The sequence below is a fragment of the Trematomus bernacchii genome, unplaced genomic scaffold, assembly GCF_902827165.1.
Source record: "Trematomus bernacchii unplaced genomic scaffold, fTreBer1.1, whole genome shotgun sequence".
Classification (NCBI taxonomy): domain Eukaryota; kingdom Metazoa; phylum Chordata; class Actinopteri; order Perciformes; family Nototheniidae; genus Trematomus; species Trematomus bernacchii.
The window spans coordinates 1-25,803 of record NW_022987346.1 but is presented as its reverse complement, the minus strand read 5'-3'; the positions used below and the strand labels follow the sequence as shown (position 1 = coordinate 25,803).

The 25,803-nt window shown below is 41.9% G+C and overlaps 1 protein-coding gene across 1 annotated transcript in view; it reads left to right on the top strand.

The window, feature by feature from the left end:
- Positions 1-23,593, top strand: part of tlcd3a (TLC domain containing 3A) — a gene marked incomplete at its 3' end in the record, with an annotated part of 31,625 nt that extends 8,032 nt beyond the window's left edge. Inside the window, 3 exon segments of the mRNA XM_034132034.1 lie at positions 6,041-6,127; positions 12,534-12,753; positions 23,498-23,593. Coding sequence (XP_033987925.1) covers positions 6,041-6,127; positions 12,534-12,753; positions 23,498-23,593 — 403 coding nt within the window.
- Positions 23,594-25,803: the final 2,210 nt, after the last annotated feature.

Sequence of the window (25,803 nt, the reverse complement as noted above, 5' to 3'; positions counted from 1 at the left end):
AGTTAAATGTGATTAAAATGTCTAATTTGTGAGACAATTTCTGACATCTCCCCCCCAAAATGTACTTAAACTAATTATAATCAACATTTGGTGATTACTTAATTAATAGTTGCAGCTCCAGACTGTTTTTTTACATTATTACATTTTATTTAGCTGCACTTTTATCCAAAGTGACTTAATGAGTAATAACAACGAGAATAATGCAGATGTCTTTGCTTCATTTCGCCAAACCATTGTAAATTCTGGTGCATTACAAATGGGCTAAACTCTTTAAGTGCATTTATTGTGTTGATTTTAATGAGCCAGTAAGTCTTCTGTTTTCTGTAGTCCCAGGTCACATGACCTTGACGATGCCGGTGTCATGGCCGCATTCCCATGCAGATCGGTGCGACTAACGGCAGGTTCAGAGAGGGAACAACGTCACAACAAATAATCTCTTTGTTTCTCAATCTTGCCGTCAAGCGATTACCTCGTTAAAAACAGAGAAAGAAAGCAGTCTTTATTGGATTGTGAAACCGGTCTTTATTCGGAGCCGGACTAAAGGTCTTAAGCTTTTCTCGCACTTTGGGGAAGTCTCGGTTCCTACTTACTGAGAGCTGACCCGGGAACTCTGGGAAAGGTTGTAGTCGGCGTTTATTCTGTAAAATACAAAATAAAAACCTTCTACTGTCCTTTTAGACTTCAGATCAGCGATATGGAGAAATCTAATCACAATATTTCTGACCAAATGCTTCGATGTAGTGAAGATGTAGTTGGCTTGACCAATGAGACTTTCACACAATCATCAGTACTGTGGATTTAAAGGTGGGGTAGGTAAGAATGGAGAAACCAGCTCGAGTGCGCTAGAATTTGAAAATACACAACCGGAGAAAATCTGCCACTTCCTTCAGACTTCCTCACAGAGCCCCTCCTCCAACACACACGAACGCGCACATGACCAATGAGGGCACCAGATAAGTTTGTGCACAGATGGAAGGCTGACAGGCAGGTAGGCCATCCAGTTATTTTAGCCGGGCCGGCTCAGATGATTGGTCGTGCTTTTTACAGTACTACAGCTTCCACAGATGATATTTATTTATGGATTTTTTGTCAAAGCACTTCAGATATTCATTGCTATCGGGATGTTAAGAGCATTCCATGGAATATAACAAGTGTTTCTGAAGTGAATTACATACCCCACCTTTAAAGGCTAGTGGAAAATAATCCAAGTCTGTTAAATTCAGAATATTACATCAGTTAAGCCTAAATCAGCCTTTAAAACCTGGAAAAAGGAAACCCTTACCATATTACTTTATCCATAGTCTAATTCAAAATCTAGGCTTGTCTCTCACGATATATCGATATTGCATAGATATAGCACCAAGCCCTACTTCAGATGCTTTTATTTATTGGATCATCATGCTACTGCCAGTGTTGGTGTTTTCACGCTAGTGTGTTTGCGTAGACTGTATTTTGGATCAGGTATGAATATCCTTGGGTCTGAGGAATCTGATCTCCTTATAGGCCCTTTTGTGATTAGGTTTCCTATGGTTCAATCTATGAACCTCACCCAATTATAGCCATCTTACTAGAGATGCACGGTTTGGGAAAAAGGTCTAATTCCAATTACTTTGACTGATATTGCATTCGCCATATGAGTTGTGATATTTGAGAAGATTGCCATTGTTAAACATAATTAATAATATCACTGGCAAACATATTAAAATAATCATGATTTGAGAGGATCTGTACCAAGCAAGGATGTTTTTTATTATGACTGTAGAAAGCGATTTGAAGGCCGGGACTATAGGAACCTCTAAAAGACTTTATTCAGATATTTTCACATATATTCATTTTATTGTGCTTACTGCTATTTTGATATTGCACTAGTCCATATTGCGATATTGATTAAGTTACGATTAATCGTGCAGCATCTATACCTGCTACCATTAAAGATCTAGAAATGTACCATGTGTCTTTGACAGGACCTTGAAGTCAAAATCTCTTAAGAAGCACAATCTTTGCTGAGTGTATTTCATGGCAGTCTATTTCTTACATTATGAAATACGATGGAAACACTCATTTGTATCAACGGGAAGATTATCAAGGGTTCGTCCCCCTGGGGAGCATAAACTGGACATTTTGGACACCTTAATGACATTTGTTGTTTTCTGGACACCATGCAATGGTCAAGGGGTTTATTAGGAATCATCCACTGAGGACAGTTAATGTCTAATCCAGATATCAAGACAGTCCAACCTGTGCTTCGTGACATCTTATCAACAGGCTAGAACAGCTGACTGAACACTTTGCAAAACAGAGCACAATCTTTATCAATGATTATATTTCTGACTTTTAAACCTTCAAACCCCATGATTCCTATACAATCTGTTTGGGGAATATATGAAGATATGATCATTCCTGGTTTTAAAGTGAATTAGAAGTCCTCAGATCCAATATGTGTCCTCTCCTAAAACGGTATTAATCCAAAACGAAGGCCTACGAACCACAAAAGTTTGTTTAAATTCAAACGAGCTTTCTTTCTGGCCCACACAAGCCTCTCATCCATAACCATTACCTGAGTAATTGCCGCACTGGATGCATTTTCTTCTAGGTAACCTTTGTTATGGCGCTTTTCCACTGCAGCACGTAGCACGGGCCAAACCCGGCAGGTTTCTTTTTGCTTTTCCACTCGGGGTAGTTCCTCAGGGCTACTTTTTCACCTTTTTTCTGGCCCTCCAAATATATAGTGCGAGGTCCTGCAGTGGAAAAGCGCCATAAGTCTCCATTCATTGAGGTAGGTGGAGATCAGTAGGTGGAGAATGTAAACCAGCTTGAAACTGTGGCGTTGTTAAAGAGCTGACTGTCCATTATGGCTGCAGTGAGTGTTGGGGAATAAATTACATGTTTTCTGACTCAAAAGCAGCTTACTGTCACTGCTGCCAAGTTGGAGGACGGCCAGGAAGAGAGAGCTTGTCTGTGCAAAAAAAGCGGCCATTCATACTTTGAACAAATTGGTGATATAATCCAACTTCCTGTTTGAAATGGACAGAAATTAACTCAATTAGAAAAAGAAAATCTGCCAGCGTCTCTTTGGCTGAAAGCTGAACATTCATCACGTTTGTCGTTACCGTCAGGGAGGTTTTTAGTGTACGAGTTGTAAGAACACTATTATGTTTGCCAGATGGATGCCACCGTACACAGTGACACTTCAAATAGAGTCGCACCAAGTTCTCCTATGACAAGTCTGTTTATAGACGAGGAAAGATGAGGCCAAGCACTGCTAATCTCATGATGGTACTGAACTTGTAGGTCAGGGTACCAGACGCTAGAGTTATTCAAATCTTTGTCGTATCAATCACAAAGGGAACTCAATTTACAAGACATTTGTTTTGTGAGGCTGTACCTGGGCACAGAGGTGCTTTGAGCTGAAGCTAACAAGACAATGTTTTAAACAAATAGAAAGACATGTATTAAGATTATATACACGGAAAATGTTGTTGACGTTGGGTACACAGGTACATGCACAAAGTAAGAAAAGCAAAAGATGGTGTTTCGAATAATATATTTGTTAAAAACACAGTTTCAAATCAAATCAAGTTTTATTTATATAGCACAGTTTTAAACGATTTTTGGTGGAGCCAAAGTGCTGAACAAATAATAAAGATACCCTGCAGTAAAGACACTATGCAGCAAATACAACAGTCTGTGCAGCATATCAGTATGAGAAAACGACACCCTCTGTCCTTAGACCCTCTGTCCTTAGACCCTCTGTCCTTAGACCCTCTGTCCTTAGACCCTCTGTCCTTAGACCCTCTGTCCTTAGACCCTCTGTCCTTAGACCCTCTGTCCTTAGACCCTCTGTCCTTAGACCCTCTGTCCTTAGTCCCTCTGTCCTTAGACCCTCTGTCCTCAGACCCTCTGTCCTTAGACCCTCTGTCCTTAGACCCTCTGTCCTCAGACCCTCTGTCCTCAGACCCTCTGTCCTCAGACCCTCTGTCCTTAGACCCTCTGTCCTTAGACCCCTCTGTCCTCAGACCCTCTGTCCTTAGACCCTCTGTCCTTAGACCCTCTGTCCTTAGACCCCTCTGTCCTCAGACCCTCTGTCCTTAGACCCTCTGTCCTTAGACCCTCTGTCCTTAGACCCTCTGTCCTTAGACCCTCTGTCCTTAGACCCTCTGTCCTTAGACCCTCTGTCCTTAGACCCCTCTGTCCTCAGACCCTCTGTCCTCAGACGCTCTGTCCTTAGACCCTCTGTCCTTAGACCCTCTGTCCTTAGACCCTCTGTCCTTAGACCCCTCTGTCCTCAGACCCTCTGTCCTTAGACCCTCTGTCCTTAGACCCTCTGTCCTTAGACCCTCTGTCCTTAGACCCCTCTGTCCTCAGACCCTCTGTCCTCAGACCCTCTGTCCTCAGACCCTCTGTCCTTAGACCCTCTGTCCTTAGACCCCTCTGTCCTCAGACCCTCTGTCCTCAGACCCTCTGTCCTTAGACCCTCTGTCCTTAGACCCCTCTGTCCTCAGACCCTCTGTCCTCAGACCCTCTGTCCTCAGACCCTCTGTCCTCAGACCCTCTGTCCTTAGACCCTCTGTCCTCAGACCCTCTGTCCTTAGACCCTCTGTCCTTAGACCCTCTGTCCTTAGACCCTCTGTCCTTAGACCCCCTGTCCTTAGACCCTCACATCGTACAAGGAAACACTTCCAGAGAAACCCCACAGTTTAAAGGAACATGGGAGAAACCTCAGGGAGAGCAACAGAGGAGGATCCCTCTCCCAGGACGGACAGACGTGCAATAGATGCCGTGTGTAAATCAAAGAGATAATACATTTACAGCGTAGGTAGACCAAATGTTTGGAAATGCGTGTGTCTATAATAAGAAGATGAATCCACGAGGATGTCAACAACAATCCTGTGGGAGTCATCAGGGAAGCAGCATGACGAGACCCAGGCAGGACCGCAGAGACAGGTTCAGCCACGACCCGAAGTCCACGACTTAATCCAGAACTCAGGATAGAGGATCCAGGGCTCAGGATAGAGGATCCAGGGCACAGGATAGAGGATCCAGGGCTCAGGATAGAGGATCCAGGGCTCAGGATAGAGGATCCAGGGCTCAGGATAGAGGATCCAGGGCTCAGGATAGAGGATCCAGGGCACAGGATAGAGGATCCAGGGCACAGGATAGAGGATCCAGGGCACAGGATAGAGGATCCAGGGCACAGGATAGAGGATCCAGGGCACAGGATAGAGGATCCAGGGCACAGGATAGAGGATCCAGGGCACAGGATAGAGGATCCAGGGCACAGGATAGAGGATCCAGGGCTCAGGATAGAGGATCCAGGGCTCAGGATAGAGGATCCAGGGCACAGGATAGAGGATCCAGGGCACAGGACCACAGCAAGAGGATCAGCCTCCACTCCGGATCCCGGCGTAGATGTAGACACAAAACAAGAACATTTGGGGGAGGCGGGGTTAATCGTTTGTTTTGGTTGCATTCTTAGGCGTAATGTTGTTTTGGAAGAGGTGCCATATGACTGTTCTTGGGAGAAGTGTCACTCGTCTAATTTTGAATGTTAAATGTTCCTATAAATCAAATTAACTGTACAAAAAATATAATATTTATCTGTTACCTTTTTAAAATATATCAAATATACATCCACACAAAACTGTTGACATCAGGGGTACACGGGTACACGATGTAAAAAAAGGTGATATTTTAAATAAAACATTGGTTAAATACAGAGTTGGTCTTGGTTGCCATCTTGCTCCTAATGTTTGTAATGGTGGTGCTATATTGCTATTATGCATAATGTGAAATACTCCCATAAATACAATTATCTGTTCAAAAAAACACTATATATTTTTTTTTTTACCTTTGAAATGTATAAAAATGTTGATGTTAATCTGGCATAAACCGTCTTAGCTTAGCTTGTTAGCATGCCTGCATTGCCATGGCTAGTTAAAAACACAAGCCATACATTTTTTAAATCAGATTTCTAGAGTGTGTTTGTTTAATGCATTTGCTGACGTTTAAAAAACACTCTCTTTGTTTGTGTCTCTCTCAGGCTCGTGTCCTCCATCCATGCCGTTATGGCGACCACGGCGGGAGTCATCGTGGTGTCGTCATGCCGAGGCAGCGTCATTAGTGACAGGTCAGACTAACTTTCATTCATCCTGTTAGAAAAATATCCCTGGTCCCCGGCTTGAGCTTCAGTCTCAGGATCCATGTATCTGTGATCCTCTCCAGAATGGAAGTAGTCATCACATACAGAGCATCAACTAGTTCCTGAACAGTGTCCTTCACATGCTGATATCCAAGAGAGGGAGTTACACAGTCACAAGATGGAGGAATAGAAAGCAGTATTCAATGTTTACTTCAGATTAGCTCCACGTCAGAAATGAGCATGCTTGTCACATGTCTATCTCCATAGAGGCTGAATCATCATGTTCATCACATAGCTATCATATGCCTAAAACAGTCCTGATGCTCTTCTAGGTAATCATACATCCTGTCATGTTCACAGCTACAGTTGGGATACCTTTGTTATCATGTTACGCTCATAGTGGAAGAGGACATTCACTATTTTCTCAACAAGGACATTTCACACCTTTCTCTGCATCTCATTGTTTCCCCACACTCAATCATTACTTTGTACCTGCACCCATCAAGGCCAACACACAAGGCTGACTTTAATAAGATAAGATAAAAAGATTAGAAATATGTAGGGGAAGGGACTTTCTTCTGCGGATGAACCCACAGCATCAAAATGTCCAAATTGACCAATCAGAATCGAGTTTTAAAGCCATATAATAAATGGCTTTAAGAATATTGTTTGATATAATTTTCATTATTTCACGTAAATGCATTAAATGAATGTCGCAAGAAAAGAAACAAATACTTATAGTTATATTGCATGGACAAGGCGCATACTCCCTCCCTGGATCAATAATCTATCTATCTATGAACAGCCAATCATAACCCTTGATGGAGCGTGCAACAATATGTTTAGTTGTACCTTCAACATGTAACACAACAGAAACAATGTGGATTGGTAAATGATCAAGAAATGTACGAGTAGCAAAAGAAAAGGCTCCAAGTATTTTAGTATTTATTTGTTTTTGAAAGGCTGAGCGATAACAGAACATTGTGTATCTAAACTAAGCAGGAAAACAGCCCAGACCAAGTGTGGGAACACAACAAACTCCATTGTTTCCAGCATCTCGTCTGTACAGTATAATGGCTGCACTGTACACTGGAAACAATGGTTACCAGTGTACCTACACTAAGATGATCCAGGGTTTAGACTGCCCTTAATACCCTTGAAGAAAAAACACTTGTACTGCAGTGCTATATCTGTACGAGAGTTACACTGATTACAGCGGGACTATCTTCAGATACGACTGAACCGCTTTATATCATACGTAGGTCAAAGGGCTTTACCCCATGAGACATGCTCAATGTCCATTAACAATCTACCACAGCAGGGGCTCAGTGCTCAAGCTATTTCATAAACACTTTACATTTACCGCTAAAAAATTATATTTTTCCTGAGTTTTTTTATTTCAACCAAGCGCCTCATCAGCCGCCTGATGGGAGGTTAATGTTACATCACATGTTACATGTTACTTGTTAGACGCTTTTATCCAAAGAGACTTACATACTCAATACTGTGGACAATCCCCACAGGAGCAATTTGGGGTGAAGTGTCTCAGGGACACAACGACATGCTGACTGCAGTGGGGTTTGAACCTGTGACCCCCTGATCCCAACACCAACGCACAACCCACTGTGCCACACGCCTCCACCAGTTAGCATAGCTTTAGCTTCCCCATGCAGTTTAGGCAAGTGTTATGCTAACCTAATGCTAGCGAAGAAAAAACACTTGTACTGCAGCGCTATGTCTTTATCTCAACAAAAATATATATCCTCATTTCCTTTTTTAAAATACAGTCTTTTCTTTTCAACCCAGCTCCACATCAGCCACCTGGCAGAAGGTTAATGTTAGCATAGCATTAGCTTCCCCGTGCAGTTTGTGGAAGTGTTACGTTATTGTCATTTTAGCAAAGAAAAACATATTGTACCGCTGTATCGTTCAAAGAGTTGCTTTACTGATTGCAGATTCACTATCTCAAGACTATTTATGATTGTACCTCTTAACATCACAGATAAGCCAAAGAGCTTTACCCCATAACACATGGTCAATGTCCATCGTAAAATCAGCACATTGGGCCTCAATGCCTGAGCGATTGTTATGTCATGTACAGCATGACACAAATGCATATATCCATTTCTTCTATTTAAGTCGAGCCTTTTCTTTTCAATCAAGCTCCACATCAGCCACCTGGCAAGAGGTTATTGTTAGCATAGCGTTAGCTTCCCTGGTGACGTCTAGGGAAGTGTTACGCTAGGCTAATGCTAGCGTATGAATCCTCCTGAGTCAGCAGGAAGGCCCAGTTTCAGGGCTGCTAATCTCCGCCGCCCCTCCCCTTCACCCACAGAGATTAATCCCTTCACAACGCTGCTCAGTTCTGCCGTCCTGTGACATGCACACGGCCCGGAGCTTAGGAGACACATGCTCCAAAAGCAGACCCATGCACGCTCTTAATGCTCCATCACAATCTGTCACTTTATTTAGCCGTCCATGCTTCTTCTGCAGTGGGGAACCTCCAATAGTGAGGAAGAACTGTACTTTGAACAGCTGAGAGAGCAGGCTAATGCCCATGTGTTCAAGATTCAAGCATTTTATTGTCATGTGTACATAGCTACAGTGTAGATATTTCAATGAAAATAGTGCAAGTAAATACAAATCAAATAGAATATAAATAGTGCAAGGAGAGTCTATATACAAGTAATTGGAATATGATATATTGGATAAATAATTAGTAAGTTGCAAATGGATGAAAGTTATGGATGTTCTTTCAGTCTTCTGCAGCGGGGGAACCTCCAATACCGAGGACTGTACTTTGAACAGCTGAGAGAGCAGGGGAATGCCCATATGTTGAGTGCATATTCTACCTCATGCTAACAGAAGGATCCTTTTAATATTCTCATCACTGAACGGCTCCTGACTAAAACCATGAGGCCTTCAAAACGGAGTATAGATAGATAGATAGATACTTACTTTATTAATCCCAAATTGGGAAATTATTTTGTTACAGAACCAGTGTGCTCAACATTAAAATAAAAATACTTAAAAAGTGGAAAAGAGTTAACAATTAAAAATGAAAATGAAAAATAGTATATAAAATATTCTGGATAATTAAAATGTTCTTTTTAAAAAGGTCAAAAATACTGCAGGAACAGGCTTATAATATACCGTATATACATATGATGGTATATCATTTACAGATATACAGAAGAATTGTGATCTCTTAATGAAGAATCTGGATTTATAACTATTTGGGCCCCTCTCTTGCGGCCATTGTTTCTCAGATTTACTAAACGTTATCAATTCTGTGATCGGACGCTGAATCATCACAGAAACAAATTAGAAACATGAGCTAAACCACATCACAAATTACAGGCCGTCTTCCTGGGGGAAATATGACTAACTGTAGGCGGTAAGAGATTGCTTTCAACATATTGAAAGGAGGCGTGTGGCGCAGTGGATAGAGCCTTGGTCTGGGGGTCAGATGGTCACAGGTTCAAACCCCACTGCAGTCAGCATGTCGTTGTGTCCCTGAGACACTTCACCCCAAAGTGCTCCTGTGGGGATTGTCCTCAGTATTGAGTATGTAAGTCGCTTTGGATAAAAGCGTCTAACAAGTAACATGTAATGTAATGTAATATTGGGTGCACCAATAAAGGCCTTTAATAATGTTGATAAATTAGAGTTTTGGCCGATATTCATTTGAAATATTAACATTTTAAAAGGATCTCTTCATTTCATTTTTACCCGAGACACTTTTCCTGTTGTAAGATGAGCCTTGTCATTGTTTTTAAACTACCTCAAGCATAGTGTATCTTTTAACACATTTAATACAACAACCAACGTATATGAAAAGACTTATACTAGTATATCGTTGATGAGTTCATTTTCTGACACATTAGCTTGTTTTATTTCGGTCCAACTTTTTGCTTTTAAGTGGTTTAGATATTCTGGATACATTTATCTTAAGACTGCTTGTTTTTTTCCAGTCCCTTGACTTTTGTCCCTTTTTCTATTCCCCTGATCCTCTTGCGCAACAGTCTGTTATTGCAAATAATGCCGCTGGAATGCCCAAATTGACCAATCAGAATCGAGTATTCAACTAAGTGGTGTAACAGAATATCATATCTGAAATGTAACATTAGGGAGGTGTATAGATGTTTCTCTGTGTGTTTAAAAAGGCAGTCCCTTTGCCCTTAATACAGTCTTTAAATGGACAGAGCGTTGTTTCCACCCGGAGCTGTTTGTTGTGCCTTTCTGCTCTTAATCTGCACCGACCTTTAAGAGCTGAAGATCCAATGAGGGGTCAGAGGTCAGTAGATCCAATGAGGGGTCAGTAGCTCAGCTCTGCCCTGCAGCTGTGTGTGTGTGTGTGTGTGTGTGTGTGTGTGTGTGTGTGTGTGTGTGTGTGTGTGTGTGTGTGTGTGTGTGTGTGTGTGTGTGTGTGGTGTGTGTGTGTGTGTGTGTGTGTGTGTGTGTGTGTGTGTGTGTGTGTGTGTGTGTGTGTGTGTGTGTGTGTGTGTGTGTGTGTGGTGTGTGTGTGTGTGTGTGTGTGTGTGTGTGTGTGTGTGTGTGTGTGTGTGTGTGTGTTGTGTGTGGTTGTGGTGTGTGTGTGTGTTGTGTGTGTGTGTGTTGTGTGTGTGTGTGTGTGTGTGTTGTGTGTGTGTGTGTGTGTGTGTGTGTGTGTGTGTGTGTGTGTGTGTGTGTGTGTGTGTGTGTGTGTGCTGCGTTGAATGTTCCCGCGCGCGTTGAATGTTCCCGCGTGTGTGTGATGTTCCCGCGCGCGCGTGCGTTGAATGTTCCCGCGTGTGTGTGATGTTCCCACGTGTGTATAATGTTCCCCCGTGTGTTGAAGCTAAAGGTTGTTTACTGTTCCATCTATCTGCTCTAATACCACTTAATCATTAACTCATCAATTACGTAACTCTGAGAAATGTGGAGTCAGGTTGTTTTGTCAAAATGCTCCCAAGCAACATTTAAGATTACACATTTTTTCTTCAGCGCACATTTTTGAACAAATAGTTCCACTCACGTTAAGGATAAATAATTTAACTAGGTATGAGGTATTTAAATCTCAAAAATCAATTTTCTTTTCCGTGTCAAAATTGTTTCTATATCTAGTCCAGTCAGCGCTTATAGACTAGTGCAGTGATGATTAGTATTAGTGCGACCCGGAAGCATTGCAAGGGTTCCCTTGACAAAAAGCAATGGTATATTGCAGAAAATAAGCTTATAATAATAATAATAATAATAATAATAATAATAATAATAATAATAATACCACTTTTAGATTTTTAAAGGGTAAATGCAATCGGCAAATGAGAAAAGGCTAATGTTGGGCTATAAAGGAACTACAGCACGGTCACATGACTTCACGCCACCACCGCTAAGCTAAAGGTGGCTAATGTTGGGCTATAAAGGAACTACAGCACGGTCACATGACTTCACGTCACCACCGCTAAGCTAAAGGTGGCTAATGTTGGGCTACAAAGGAACTACAGCACGGTCACATGACTTCACGTCACCACCGCTAAGCTAAAGGTGGCTAATGCTGGGCTACAAAGGAACTACAGCACGGTCACATGACTTCACGTCACCACCGCTAAGCTAAAGGCGGCTAATGTTGTGCTATAAAGGAACTACAGCACGGTCACATGACTTCACGTCACCACCGCTAAGCTAAAGGCGGCTAATGTTGGGCTTTAAAGGAACTACAGCACGGTCACATGACTTCACGTCACCACCGATAAGCTAAAGGTGGCTAATGTTGGGCTATAAAGGAACTACAGCACGGTCACATGACTTCACGTCACCACCGCTAAGCTAAAGGCGGCTAATGTTGTGCTATAAAGGAACTACAGCACGGTCACATGACTTCACGTCACCACCGCTAAGCTAAAGGAGGCTAATGTTGGGCTATAAAGGAACTACAGCACGGTCACATGACTTCACGTCACCACCGCTAAGCTAAAGGTGGCTAATGTTGTGCTATAAAGGAACTACAGCACGGTCACATGACTTCACGTCACCACCCGCTAAGCTAAAGGTGGCTAATGTTGGGCTATAAAGGAACTACAGCACGGTCACATGACTTCACGTCACCACCGCTAAGCTAAAGGTGGCTAATGTTGTGCTATAAAGGAACTACAGCACGGTCACATGACTTCACATCACCACCGCTAAGCTAAAGGAGGCTAATGTTGGGCTATAAAGGAACTACAGCACGGTCACATGACTTCACGTCACCACCGCTAAGCTAAATGTGGCTAATGTTGTGCGTGATGACGTTGAGTAGTCGCATTTAGACACTTGATAGCAACTAAATGACCAAATATTGCATTTCCTGCAATTTGCTCTTGTCCATATTCTGTCCTAATTAACCTGTATTGGTCTTTTTGTTTTTCCTCAGGCACTGGCTGGCCACCTACTTTGTCATCTGGTTCGGTGTCCCCTACATGACGTACGACATCTTCGCCATGTACCTCAGTCACTACCACCGCTTCCGCGTCAAAGGGCACGAGGACTACAAGCGCCATTCGCTGAGGACGATAAGCACCTTCGTGCGCAGAGAGTTCCTGCTGGTGTTGCATCACATCGCCCTGCTAACCATCCTGCTGCCCGTCACGCTGGTGAGGGAATAGGTTTTTATTTTTTAAACCTATTCTTTATTAGTTATTTTCTCACATTCCCCTTTACATCCATAGCACTCCTATAGAGAGGTGCAGGGATGACGTATTTACCCGGTAGTAAGCTGTGCATGGGTTCCCTCGACAAAAAAAGCAATGGGATTTCTCCATAGGATTTTGGAAATAGCTGGAAATAAGGTCTGTGGAAAACGAACCCGTTTGATAAATGCACGTTTTGTTCAGCCGGATAATCTCCACATATCTACCCTACTTTCATAATTTTCTAATCATAAATCTAATCGCCAGAAGCAAAATGCTAACCTTATGCTATAAAAAGAATTACAGCCGAGTCCAGCAGCACGACTTCAACGTCACGCCAACTTCAGATCCATATTCAAACATACAGATTCAGAATTGTAAAAGTTGAAGCGTTTGTTTGAACACTTTGCAGGAGGCAGGTACTTGCTTTCAAGCAGAACAGAAACTAACTTAGAGGAGTGTTTACGTGTTCGGCGTAATGACGTACAACGGCCTCCACGACTTCTGTAGTCCTATTCAGCCACTTGGTAACAACCATCGCTTTTCAGACACGTCAACTCTTCAGAAATCACCAGTGGGGTCACTGCTGATGGATTTAATGTCCTAGAACAAAACGTGATCCGTCTCTTCAATGTGTCTCAACCACAGACCTTATTTTCCAAAATCCTATGGAGAAATCCCATTGGCTCTGAGACGAGGGAACAGGAAGTGGTAAAATGCTGACTCACTTCCGGGTTTTAGGACTCGTCACTGCACCACTCTATATCAAGCCCCCAGGAAGTGCGCCGGACTCTGATGAAAATATTCGTTGTGTCCAAACGGCGGTACTGCAACTTCCGTATCGGTCCGTGACGTCACTGGGCCCAGAAAGACTTTTCCCCATTGACTTACATTGGGAAAGAGACATCTGTAAATCAGCGGATACTAAATAAACTACCCAGGATGCACTCTGTGATAGCCCTTATTAGAATCATTCGGTCTTTAAAGTTGTAAAATGCACTAAAAGCCGAATCTAGATTTATTTTCTGTCTCCATTCATTCTACCGAGCCGAGAGTGGGAGCTCGGGGGGCGGGGCTTAAGGGGCGCATGCTCTGTGAGCGCACATACGGGTTCTTCTGCTCTGACAGCTAGGCATGATGGGTAATCTGTGACGTTTCGCTCTCTCAAAAGTTGGGCCATTTTGTCCTCATGAGCCAATGAGCAGCTCTCATAGGAAAGAGACCCCGCCTCCCACGCTGTATCCACTTCTTATTATACATCCATGCACTATTTAGATGAGCAGTTTCTTTAGAGGGGGGTCCCAACATGTAGAAGGTCTCAAATCCAAGAAATTCAACATGAGAATATGAAAAACTAAACCTATAGAGATCAAATCAATATTAACACTGAGAACGTAAATAACACGGGTATAACAAAAATAAAAGATGGGTTATGTATAAGGTCATCCTCCATATTACAATAATACAGTCCAATATACTTTGGGAAAATGTCCATATACCACAACATTTAAAAAATGAGGGAATAGGTTTTAATGATTCAATTAATATAAGAATAATATCCGTCAAATAGATGGAAGATTTTAGTTTTTAAATGCTTCAAGAAATAAAAAAATGATAGAAATAAATACTTTTTAAAGGCATGTCTTTTTTAATTAATTATTTTAATGAATATAAGAAACATATCTGTCAGAAATGAACCCATTGAGTGCATCTCCAAGTGCCGTGTCACATCTCTGGATTTTAAAGTTGTTCTTAGAAGAACTTTTTTTAATGTCTTTAAATTATCAGTTAATATTTAATACACATTTAAGGAGGAGATTGATTAAACGAGGCATCCATTCCTAATACTTTTTCATGAAATATTGTTAATAATCGAGTTTCTTAGGAATCACTCAGCCATAGTGTGTCGTGCATTTCCCAAAACATCTGATCCTTTGTTATCAGTTAGTGAATAATTAGTCTGAAGTGATCACTGAGGGTGTGTGTGTGTGTGTGTGTGTGTGTGTGTGTGTGTGTGTGTGTGTGTGTGTGTGTGTGTGTGTGTGTGTGTGTGTGTGTGTGTGTGTGTGTGTGTGTGTGTGTGTGTGTGTGTGTGTGTGTGTGTGTGTGTGGTGTGTGTGTGTGTGTGTGTGTGTAGTGTGTGTGTGTGTGTGTGTGTGTGTGTGTGTGTGTGTGTGTGTGTGTGTGGTGTGTGTGTGTGTGTGTGTGTGTGTGTGTGTGTGTGTGTGTGTGTGTGTGTGTGTGTGTGTGTGTGTGTGTGTGTGTGTGTGTGTGTGTGTGTGTGTGTGTGTGTGTGTGTGTGTGTGTGTGTGTGTGTGTGTGTGTGTGTGTGTGTGTGTGTGTGTGTGTGTGTGTGTGTGTGTGTGTGTGTGTGTGTGTGTGTGTGTGTGTGTGTGTGTGTGTGTGTGTGTGTGTGTGTGTGTGTGTGTGTGTGTGTGCATTGTTTTCAAGGCTGCATTATCTCCTAATGATTACTTGAGTGGCAACAATAAAGCAGGCATGATGCTCACTCTCATTGATTACCAATCAAGTCTCTGCTGGATCTCAAAGAAAGGCCTGCTGATGGAAATGAAACTAGAAGCTGCCAGAAACGTAGAAAGGAGTTTTGATGGGTATCGAAAAAACGGTACAAATTTGGTACCGTTTTCCTGATGAGTCTGTACCCAAATACTGATAAGCTGTTTCAAATATAACACCCTTTAAATGTGAAGCTGTGCTAACAAAGTGGCTGCTAACGTTAGCATTAAACCTCAGAGCCTCCAATCTCCGACAATTCACATTTTTTTATAAACAAAAAACTGTTGAATGATGAAGTGATTATAATTTTGGTGGTGGGCTAACTAATACAGGAGACATCCCAAATCTTTGTTCTTTAAAAGTTGTTTATACATCGACTCTATATAAACCTTAGTAAACACTACCAAGTCAACCATACATTTGTATAGCACATTTAAAAAAAGGATTCTTAAATTCTTCACACTTTGACCCTATGAATGCACTCCTCCAAGACAGCAGACGTATCACCTGCTTTTCAAGTTGTTGCAAAGGCACTAATGCAATGAAAACAGGACAAAGAGAGTTAAAGGCTTAATGCTGGTTGAATGTGTCGAGGAACAGAAAGGCCAAAACTAAAGGATCTCGATGTACAATAAGTCACGGAAAAACAATTTGAATAGATGAATGTAAAGTCAGTCTTTAAGTGATGGCAGAGGTACTGTGGTCCACGAGGACCTTTAGTGCAGGTATGAAGGCCAAATTGGAAACCTGCTGAACCGTTAAACCGGAGTTCACTGTGAACACAGTTTGAGAAGTAAAGCGTGCGATGAAGTTCATTAAAGAGTAAATAGAGGTCTAATGGAAATCTGATGATTCCAGTGTTGGGTCAGAAAATGCTCCACTTCATATCATACTGGTCGTATTCAGAGCCTTCTGGTTTCTTAATGAAAAATACACTTTATGATATGTTCGTTTGGGACATTTCTCCATTCTGTCCTCAATTGCACTTTTGAATATTGCACTAGTCCAAAATTGTAGTTTCAATAAAGTTATGACAAAAAGAGTCCTCTCCTGCTGATGTTCAGGTGTATATCAGTATGTAGTGTCTCTACTTTAAAGAGTCCTCTCCTGCTGATGTTCAGGTGTATATCAGTATGTAGTGTCTCTACTTTAAAGAGTCCTCTCCTGCTGATGTTCAGGTGTATATCAGTATGTAGTGTCTCTACTTTAAAGAGTCCTCTCCTGCTGATGTTCAGGTGTATATCAGTATGTAGTGTCTCTACTTTAAAGAGTCCTCTCCTGCTGATGTTCAGGTGTATATCAGTATGTAGTGTCTCTACTTTAAAGAGTCCTCTCCTGCTGATGTTCAGGTGTATATCAGTATGTAGTGTCTCTACTTTAAAGAGTCCTCTCCTGCTGATGTTCAGGTGTAGATCAGTATGTAGTGTCTCTACTTTAAAGAGTCCTCTCCTGCTGATGTTCAGGTGTATATCAGTATGTAGTGTCTCTACTTTAAAGAGTCCTCTCCTGCTGATGTTCAGGTGTATATCAGTATGTAGTGTCTCTACTTTAAAGAGTCCTCTCCTGCTGATGTTCAGGTGTAGATCAGTATGTAGTGTCTCTACTTTAAAGAGTCCTCTCCTGCTGATGTTCAGGTGTATATCAGTATGTAGTGTCTCTACTTTAAAGAGTCCTCTCCTGCTGATGTTCAGGTGTAGATCAGTATGTAGTGTCTCTACTTTAAAGAGTCCTCTCCTGCTGATGTTCAGGTGTATATCAGTATGTAGTGTCTCTACTTTAAAGAGTCCTCTCCCGCTGATGTTCAGGTGTATATCAGTATGTAGTGTCTCTACTTTAAAGAGTCCTCTCCTGCTGATGTTCAGGTGTATATCAGTATGTAGTGTCTCTACTTTAAAGAGTCCTCTCCTGCTGATGTTCAGGTGTATATCAGTATGTAGTGTCTCTACTTTAAAGAGTCCTCTCCTGCTGATGTTCAGCTGTATATCAGTATGTAGTGTCTCTACTTTAAAGAGTGCTCTGCTGCTGATGTTCAGGTGTATATCAGTATGTAGTGTCTCTACTTTAAAGAGTCCTCTCCTGCTGATGTTCAGGTGTATATCAGTATGTAGTGTCTCTACTTTAAAGAGTCCTCTCCTGCTGATGTTCAGCTGTATATCAGTATGTAGTGTCTCTACTTTAAAGAGTCCTCTCCTGCTGATGTTCAGGTGTATATCAGTATGTAGTGTCTCTACTTTAAAGAGTCCTCTCCTGCTGATGTTCAGGTGTATATCAGTATGTAGTGTCTCTGCTTTAAAGAGTCCTCTCCTGCTGATGTTCAGGTGTAGATCAGTATGTAGTGTCTCTACTTTAAAGAGTCCTCTCCTGCTGATGTTCAGGTGTAGATCAGTATGTAGTGTCTCTACTTTAAAGAGTCCTCTCCTGCTGATGTTCAGAGGTGTCCCACACACCTGAATCTGACCACTCAGTGATTACAGATAAGATGAGATGGACCTATATTAATCCCTTGGGGTAGTATATCCACTCTCAAGTGAATGCTCCATCCTGTGTTCACTGACTGAACTGCATGTTACATTAAACGTGTGCAGATCAAATAAAAACAAACAAAATAAATGATGGCTCCAACACTTAGTATTTATGTAGCGTAGAGTTTACAGGAGCCACTCTCCTCTCCATGTCTCAGGTTAGCAGGCCAGGTGCAGCTGAAACCCGGCCCTTTTGTTTGCAGTGGCAATATGAGATCACATTACCCTTCATTATTCAGCTGCAGTCATCTTCCCTCGTCTCTAAACTCACCGCCCCGCCCTCCCACTCTCCTCTTGTTCACACATGAGATCCTGATCGCCCTGTCGGTGTTCTTATTTCATTAAAGAAACACATAATCCTGCTTATTACACGGCTACGTTCTAAATAAACCAATGACTTCACTCACTAATGATTACCTTATTGATCTAAAAATGATCGTACTGCTTCCGTTAAAGTGCAGAAGCATTTGCGGTCTTCTTCTGCTGTTCCCTTTAGTGTTTACTTCCTGTCTGTCTTCTTCTGCTGTTCCCTTTAGTGTTTACTTCCTGTCTGTCTTCTTCTGCTGTTCCCTTTAGTGTTTCCTTCCTGTCTGTCTTCTTCTGCTGTTCCCTTTAGTGTTTACTTCCTGTCTGTCTTCTTCTGCTGTTCCCTTTAGTGTTTACTTCCTGTCTGTCTTCTTCTGCTGTTCCCTTTAGTGTTAACTTCCTGTCTGTCTTCTTCTGATGATCCCTTTAGTGTTTACTTCCTGTCCGTCTTCTGCTGTTCCCTTTAGTGTTTACTTCCTGTCTGTCTTCTTCTGCTGTTCCCTTTATTGTTTACTTCCCGTCTGTCTTCTTCTGCTGTTCCCTTTAGTGTTAACTTCCTGTCTGTCTTCTTCTACTGTTCCCTTTAGTGTTTACTTCCTGTCCGTCTTCTGCTGTTCCCTTTAGTGTTTACTTCCTGTCTGTCTTCTTCTGCTGTTCCCTTTAGTGTTTACTTCCTGTCTGTCTTCTTCTGCTGTTCCCTTTAGTGTTTACTTCCTGTCTGTCTTCTGCTGTTCCCTTTAGTGTTTACTTCCTGTCTGTCTTCTTCTGCTGTTCCCTTTAGTGTTTACTTCCTGTCTGTCTTCTGCTGTTCCCTTTAGTGTTTACTTCCTGTCTGTCTTCTTCTGCTGTTCCCTTTAGTGTTTACTTCCTGTCTGTCTTCTGCTGTTCCCTTTAGTGTTTACTTCCTGTCTGTCTTCTTCTGCTGTTCCCTTTAGTGTTTACTTCCTGTTTGTCTTCTGCTGTTCCCTTTAGTGTTTACTTCCTGTCTGTCTTCTTCTGCTGTTCCCTTTAGTGTTTACTTCCTGTCTGTCTTCTTCTGCTGTTCCCTTTAGTGTTAAATTGGAAAAAGCTTCATAACAACACAGAAGAAACTGGGGTAGATTTTGTATAAGATGGGCGTGAAGCAATGTGCAAAGTTTGCAGTCTCTACATCCTGATATTTACACAGGTTTTTAATGATTGTACAGTCATTATGACAATCAGGCATTTATACAGGTGTGCAGAAGATTGCTTTTATATTTTGATGCGATCTATTTGTAGCTTATGGCTAACGGGGAACTTTTAAATCCTCACACAGATGGTAAGCATTAGACGCTACCAACCACAATTACTCCTATTGTGCTCAGTGGCTCCAGGCAAATTAGCGGAGGGGAGGGGGGCTTACAACGCGGGTTAGTTTTAACTCGTTCTCAGGTTACAATTATAGGATTAAGAGTGAAGCTGCCATAGAAGAAACCTCTGATTGTTCTCTGCTTGGCATCAATAAAGTACACCCACGTTAACAGCTTTTCAGGACTGCATGGAAGTGTTTTACAGGTAAAATATGCAGGGAGATCACAGTTTAAAAGAGTGCTATCCTAGTCATTTTCAGGTGTATATCAGTATGTAGTGTCTCTACTTTAAAGAGTCCTCTCCTGCTGATGTTCAGGTGTATATCAGTATGTAGTGTCTCTACTTTAAAGAGTCCTCTCCTGCTGATGTTCAGGTGTATATCAGTATGTAGTGTCTCTACTTTAAAGAGTCCTCTCCTGCTGATGTTCAGGTGTATATCAGTATGTAGTGTCTCTACTTTAATTAACCCTTATACCACATGTCAGATCAACATAGCGTAAGGTATCACTCGTCCATGGCAGGTGAGGTAGTTTGTTAGGTGGTGTAAGTTCCCCTCTGTGATCTCAGTCTTTATTTCCCGGGCAGATGGCGAGGGCCTCATGCTTTATTCATCCTCCACCAGACGGCTCTGCAGTCTCTTCTCCTCACTGACTCACCCTGTTCGAGGATCTCTAACCACACAGCGCGCAGGCCACTGGTCATATTTGAAAGCTTCATTCATTACTTATGTTCAGGACACTCACTCACGCTAGCTCTCTTTACCCATGGTGAAGTTGTGGTAGAATAAGATACCTCCCTTTTGTGGTGGTGCCAGAGAATGAAAGGAAAGAGATGTATAACTACATATACAAATCACAATTTAGTCCAATTTACTTTTATAAAATGTCCATTTCTTACTCTCACTGTTAAAATAAACCTACCATTAAAATGATAGGCTGTTAATTTCTTTGTAAGTGGGCAAACTTACAAAAATCTGCAAGGGATCAAATACTTATTTCCTCCACTAAGTACATAAACAGATCATCATTTACTCCAACCCTAAATTATCATTCATAAGAATTAACCAAAAACCATTAACGTCTATTTTTTATTCTAGAAATACATATGGTTGGTAACCCTACATGAGATTGATTTTATATTTTGTTGTCAGGTTTATTAGCTCATGGCTAACAGTGGACTTTGAATAAATCCTCACACAGATGGTAAGCATTAAGGCCCTGACACACCCAAACTGACACCAAAGAAACACGTCCCGACGGACCCGATTGTTGTGTCGCCTCACGTCGCCCTCACGTCTCCTGCGTCTTGGCCAACAGTCTCACTGGAACACAACCGCAAAGACCATCAGCCGACGGCCAAGTAGCACGTACGCACTGCACATGCGTGAGTGGCAAAACTCTCCTTACCAGCAGGCGGCGGTAGTGTGTATTCTTAATTCAAAAGAGGCAAACCGAAAGACAGACCTGCGTGATATGTACAAACACAAATAGCGTGCGTTCCATTTTCACTCTCGTCCATCAGAGACTGTTTCACATAACGACTTATCGAAAACATGTTTAGTGCGGTACTGGAAAATGAAAAATAATAGCCGTCCGTGTGTGCCTTCTTCACTTCCGTTTCGCTTCTCATGCACTGATTCGCTAAGCTGAACAGCCATCAGAGTGATTTTCTTTCTCCAACATGTTGAATCAGGCGGCGGAAGGTGTCGGCACGGCCGAAAAGACACAACGGTGCAGGACACAACAATCTGAGTAGGGCGACAGGACGCTCATCGACGGCCGAAATCGGCTCGAAGTGTCCGGGCCTTTAGACGTTAAAAACCACAATTACACCTTTTGTCCTCTGGCTTCAGGCAAATTAGTGGAGGGTTAGTTTTAACTCGTTCTCAGGTTACAATTATAGGATTAACACTGAAGCTGCCACTGTGTTTTATTCTAGAAATACATATGGTTGGTAATAGAGATGTCCCGATCCGATCACGTGATCGGGGATCGGAGCCGATCACGTGATTTTCAAAAGATCGGAATCGGGAGAAAAAAATCGGGGATCGGGATTTTTTTTTTTTTTTTTTATTTTTTTTTTTTATTTAATGTTACAAAACAAAAATGACCATGTTCACGTCTTAAAGTCATCCTGAGGCCTTAGTTTTGGTTTAAAATGACACAACATCATGTATGAGTTGCTTCTTTTGGGCTTGTTTTCATTGACCTGGTTGCTTATTTCTCTCAAATCTGGCAACAGAGTGGGCGCAGTGTCTAATAGTAGCAGTAAGCTAACAAGAGGCTACGTTCAGCTGGTGACTCGGGAGTCGGGACAGAGAAAATGTCAGGAGTTTGGAAGTATTATAAAATTGAAAGCGAAGGCAGTGTAACAGCCAGATGCAATGTTTGCAAGGCGGAGGTTCCGCGTGGTGGAAGAACAGAGCTACGTTCAACACGACCAATCTAATACAAACACCAACAACAACACGACCAAGTCCACAGCGGCCACTCAGGTAACGGCCACTGAAACAAACCGACACTTTCAGAGACTTTTCAAGGAAAGAGAAACTGCCCCAGAACAGTGAAAAGCCAAAAGAATAACAGCCAAAGATAGCTGAATTCATCGGTCGGATGACCAGCCGTTATCTGTTACCTTTTTTTCTCTTAATGCATTGCATAAAGATCGGATCGGGAAAAAATCGGTATCGGCAGATTGTCAAAATCAAATGATCGGAATCGGATCGGGAGCAAAAAAAGGTGATCGGGACATCCCTAGTTGGTAACCCTACATGAGATTGATTTTATAATTTGATGTCAGGTTTTTTAGCTCATGGCTTATCTGATCAATATTAGAATCAGTGGTTGACATAAAGTTATATCATCTGTTAGTAAGATATTCCTAAACTTTCATTTGATGAGAAATAACACTTACGGATATTCAGGAAGTGAGTTTCCATATTTACTTTAAAGAGTGTCTAGACTAGATCGTGATGTTCCAATATCTGACCTTCTGGGACCAAATGCAAGGTCCTTCCTGTCGGTCTTAAATAGACTAAGCCTTTTGTTGTTTAGACATGAGTGGAGTTCTCTATTGTGATCCAGTCTGTTGTTGGTTGTTGCCGGGCGATTTCCCTTAACTCGTAAAGTTGGGACATATCACACGGCCGCGTCGACTTTACGAGGCGCTTGTATTTGGAATATTTGGATTTGGAGGAGTTACAAGTGTGCAGGGGTTCAAAATGACGCTCTCATTCAATCAGCACGTCTTCAACTAAATCTGTGCTTACTCAAAATGAATAGATGTGCTTAACGAGACACACCAATAGATGTGCTTAACGAGACACACCAATAGATGTGCTTAACGAGACACACCAATAGATGTGCTTAACAAGACACACACCAACCAAGAGCAAAAGATGTCCGTCCTCTTTAAACCTTTTCATTTTGATCCACATCTATGGTGCGTTTAACTTCAAAATGCAACAGAAATCTTCTGTAATTATCCTGTATCTTTTCCAGCCATACATATTGCAGTTAAACCTGAAATTGTTACGTCTGTCCCTTCTTATATTAAGCAGCTGTAATCTGTATGTAAACCAGATTATAGCACAACATGTAAAGGGGGAATTATAACTAATTGCAGTTCTGTTTAGCAAACCTTTCTACCCGACTACTGTGGAGTCTTTCTGGATGGAATGACAACTGTTGCATAAGATTCTTTATGCTACAGAAAGCTTACTACTTTATAATGTTTAAATGTATAAACAAAAGACTCTGTACATTGAAATGCCACCTTTATTCCAAATGAGAATTAAGCCTTGATAGACGTGTTTAAAACCTGATATCTTCATGTCTATTGAATCCTCTCTGGGCAGAATGCCTCTGAGACTGTTCCACAAAGTGTCCTTGAACGTCAGCTGTGTCTGTTTATGTTATTCTTTTCCATGCTCATGTTTGTTTGCTCACAGTTTGTGTGTGTGTGTGTGTGTGTGTGTGTGTGTGTGTGTGTGTGTGTGTGTGTTTGTGTTTGCGTGTGTGTGTGTTCCTCAGTTCTTCAGAAGGGAACAGGGAGACTTCTTCATTGGCTGCTTGTTTCTAACGGAGCTCAGCACACCCTTCGTCTCCATGGGGAAGATACTGATCCAGGTGAGAAAACACACACACGTGCTGACACCAGATGCATGCTGGGAAGTCACACACCTGTCATCAGAACACTTTGTTCATCACGAATACAGATACATTTTATAAACAGTAAGTAAAATGTCTATTAAAAAAATAATACAAATATTATATAAACACAGGAATGTTAGTGTGTCTGCAGTGTGTTTTTGTTCTTTTCACGAAACTGTGTCTCAGGGCTTCTTAAAATGTAATAAACTATGAATGGGTCATACTCACTTAACGGGAAGAAACTAAGCTAACTGACGATATGAACCATTTTTACCGAAACAAAACACAAGTCTCACAAGAAGCGTCTAAATGAGCCCTGAGCGAAAAAAAATGCTAACGCACTTAGCACAGAAGTAAAACAGATTTGGACGGACACAATAATTTCATTTTTTTTTACTATGTTCAATCTGAATTTACTTAATAAAAAACATCTATATTGATTCTGACTCCTACAGCCAACTCACAGGTTTATCATTGCTTTGAGAACAAAGATTATTAATTTACCCTTTTCGAAGTGAAGATATAGTCATTTGTTCTGGGCATGTCATGTTTCGAGCCTGAGACCTGGAAAGCAGGCTCGGGGCTGAACTGGTTGACGTCATCTGCAAAATGTCTCAGGTCAACTTAATATCTAGAGAAGTAACTAGTCAATATTTCCAAGACCAAGGATCACAAAGGAGCTTATTGTTAGAAAATGGCAGAAACACAAGAGGTCATTCGGCATTAATCACAAACCGTTACAGCAAATACTGAAAATAAATCCATTGTATATAGAGCTGCTGAGCTGTGCAGGAATGTGGAGCTTCGGTGCAAATCAAGCGGCTTTATTGCACATGGAACAAAGGGCAACTCAAACCCATTGCTCTTTACCACCGCGGGGAATCAGTCAGAGGCCAGAAATCAAAAGCTGCTTTTAAGACTAATTGTTTAAAAGAGTTACTAAGAATTGTGGGTGTTAACACGGCCACAAGTTGTAAAACTGTGGCAAGGATAGACAACTTGCACAAAAAAAAATGTTTGTATTGATAGGAAAACCTTTCATGAAGCGTGTTCAGTCAGTAGCCTCACACTGACACACATGAGCACTCGGGTGGTCCTTAGTGCCATGGACATTTTCCTAATTCATTTATTTTAAGGAGAGTTTCTTGCTATCAAAAAATTGAATTCCGGTGGTTGGAGCCTTAGACTTTCCCACTTTCAATTTGAAGGACCTAATGAGCAACTATACTACAAGTTTAAAATCTGAGCTGACAGAAAATGCTCCGTTGTAGTTTAATACACCACAGTTAGATCACTACCACACATTATTGAAACACATAGGTTCCACCTGCTGAAATTGCCAAACCGGAACAATGAAGAAAGGACACGGAAAACCATGAAAGCAGATTCAGGGCATTAGAGATCACTTGAAAGTAATATGAGAACAGCTCACAGAGAAGGACGAGAACAGCTCACAAAGAAGTAGAGAACGGCTCACAGAAAAGAGAGATACAGCTCACATGAGAAGAGAGAACAGCTCAACATGAGAAGAGAGAACACAGCTCACACGCGAAAGAGAAGAAAGCTCACAAGAAGAGAGAACGGGCTCCAGATGAAGAGAGAACGGCCACAGAGAAGAGAGAACAGCTCACACGATCGGAGAGAAACAGCTCACAAAGAAGAAGAGCCAGAAGAGAACGGCTCACAGAGAAGAGAGAACAGAGAAGAGAGAAGAGAGAACGGCTCACAGAGAAGAGAACGGCTCACAGAGAAGAGAGAACAGAGAAGAGAGAAGAGAGAACGGCTCACAGAGAAGAGAACGGCTCACAGAGAAGAGAGAACGGCTCACAGAGAAGAGAGAACAGAGAAGAGAGAAGAGAGAACGGCTCACAGAGAAGAGAGAACGGCTCACAGAGAAGAGAGAACAGAGAAGAGAGAACGGCTCACAGAGAAGAGAGAACGGCTCACAGAGAAGAGAGAACGGCTCACAGAGAAGAGAGAAGAGAAAGAGAAGAGAGAAGAGAGAACGGCTCACAGAGAAGAGAGAACGGCTCACAGAGAGAGAACGGCTCACAATAGAAGAGAAACAGCTCACAGAGAAGAGAGAACGGCTCACAGAGAAGAGAGAACGGCTCACAGAGAGAGAGAACGGCTCACAGAGAAGAGAGACGGCTCACAGAGAAGAGAGAACGGCTCACAGAAGAGAG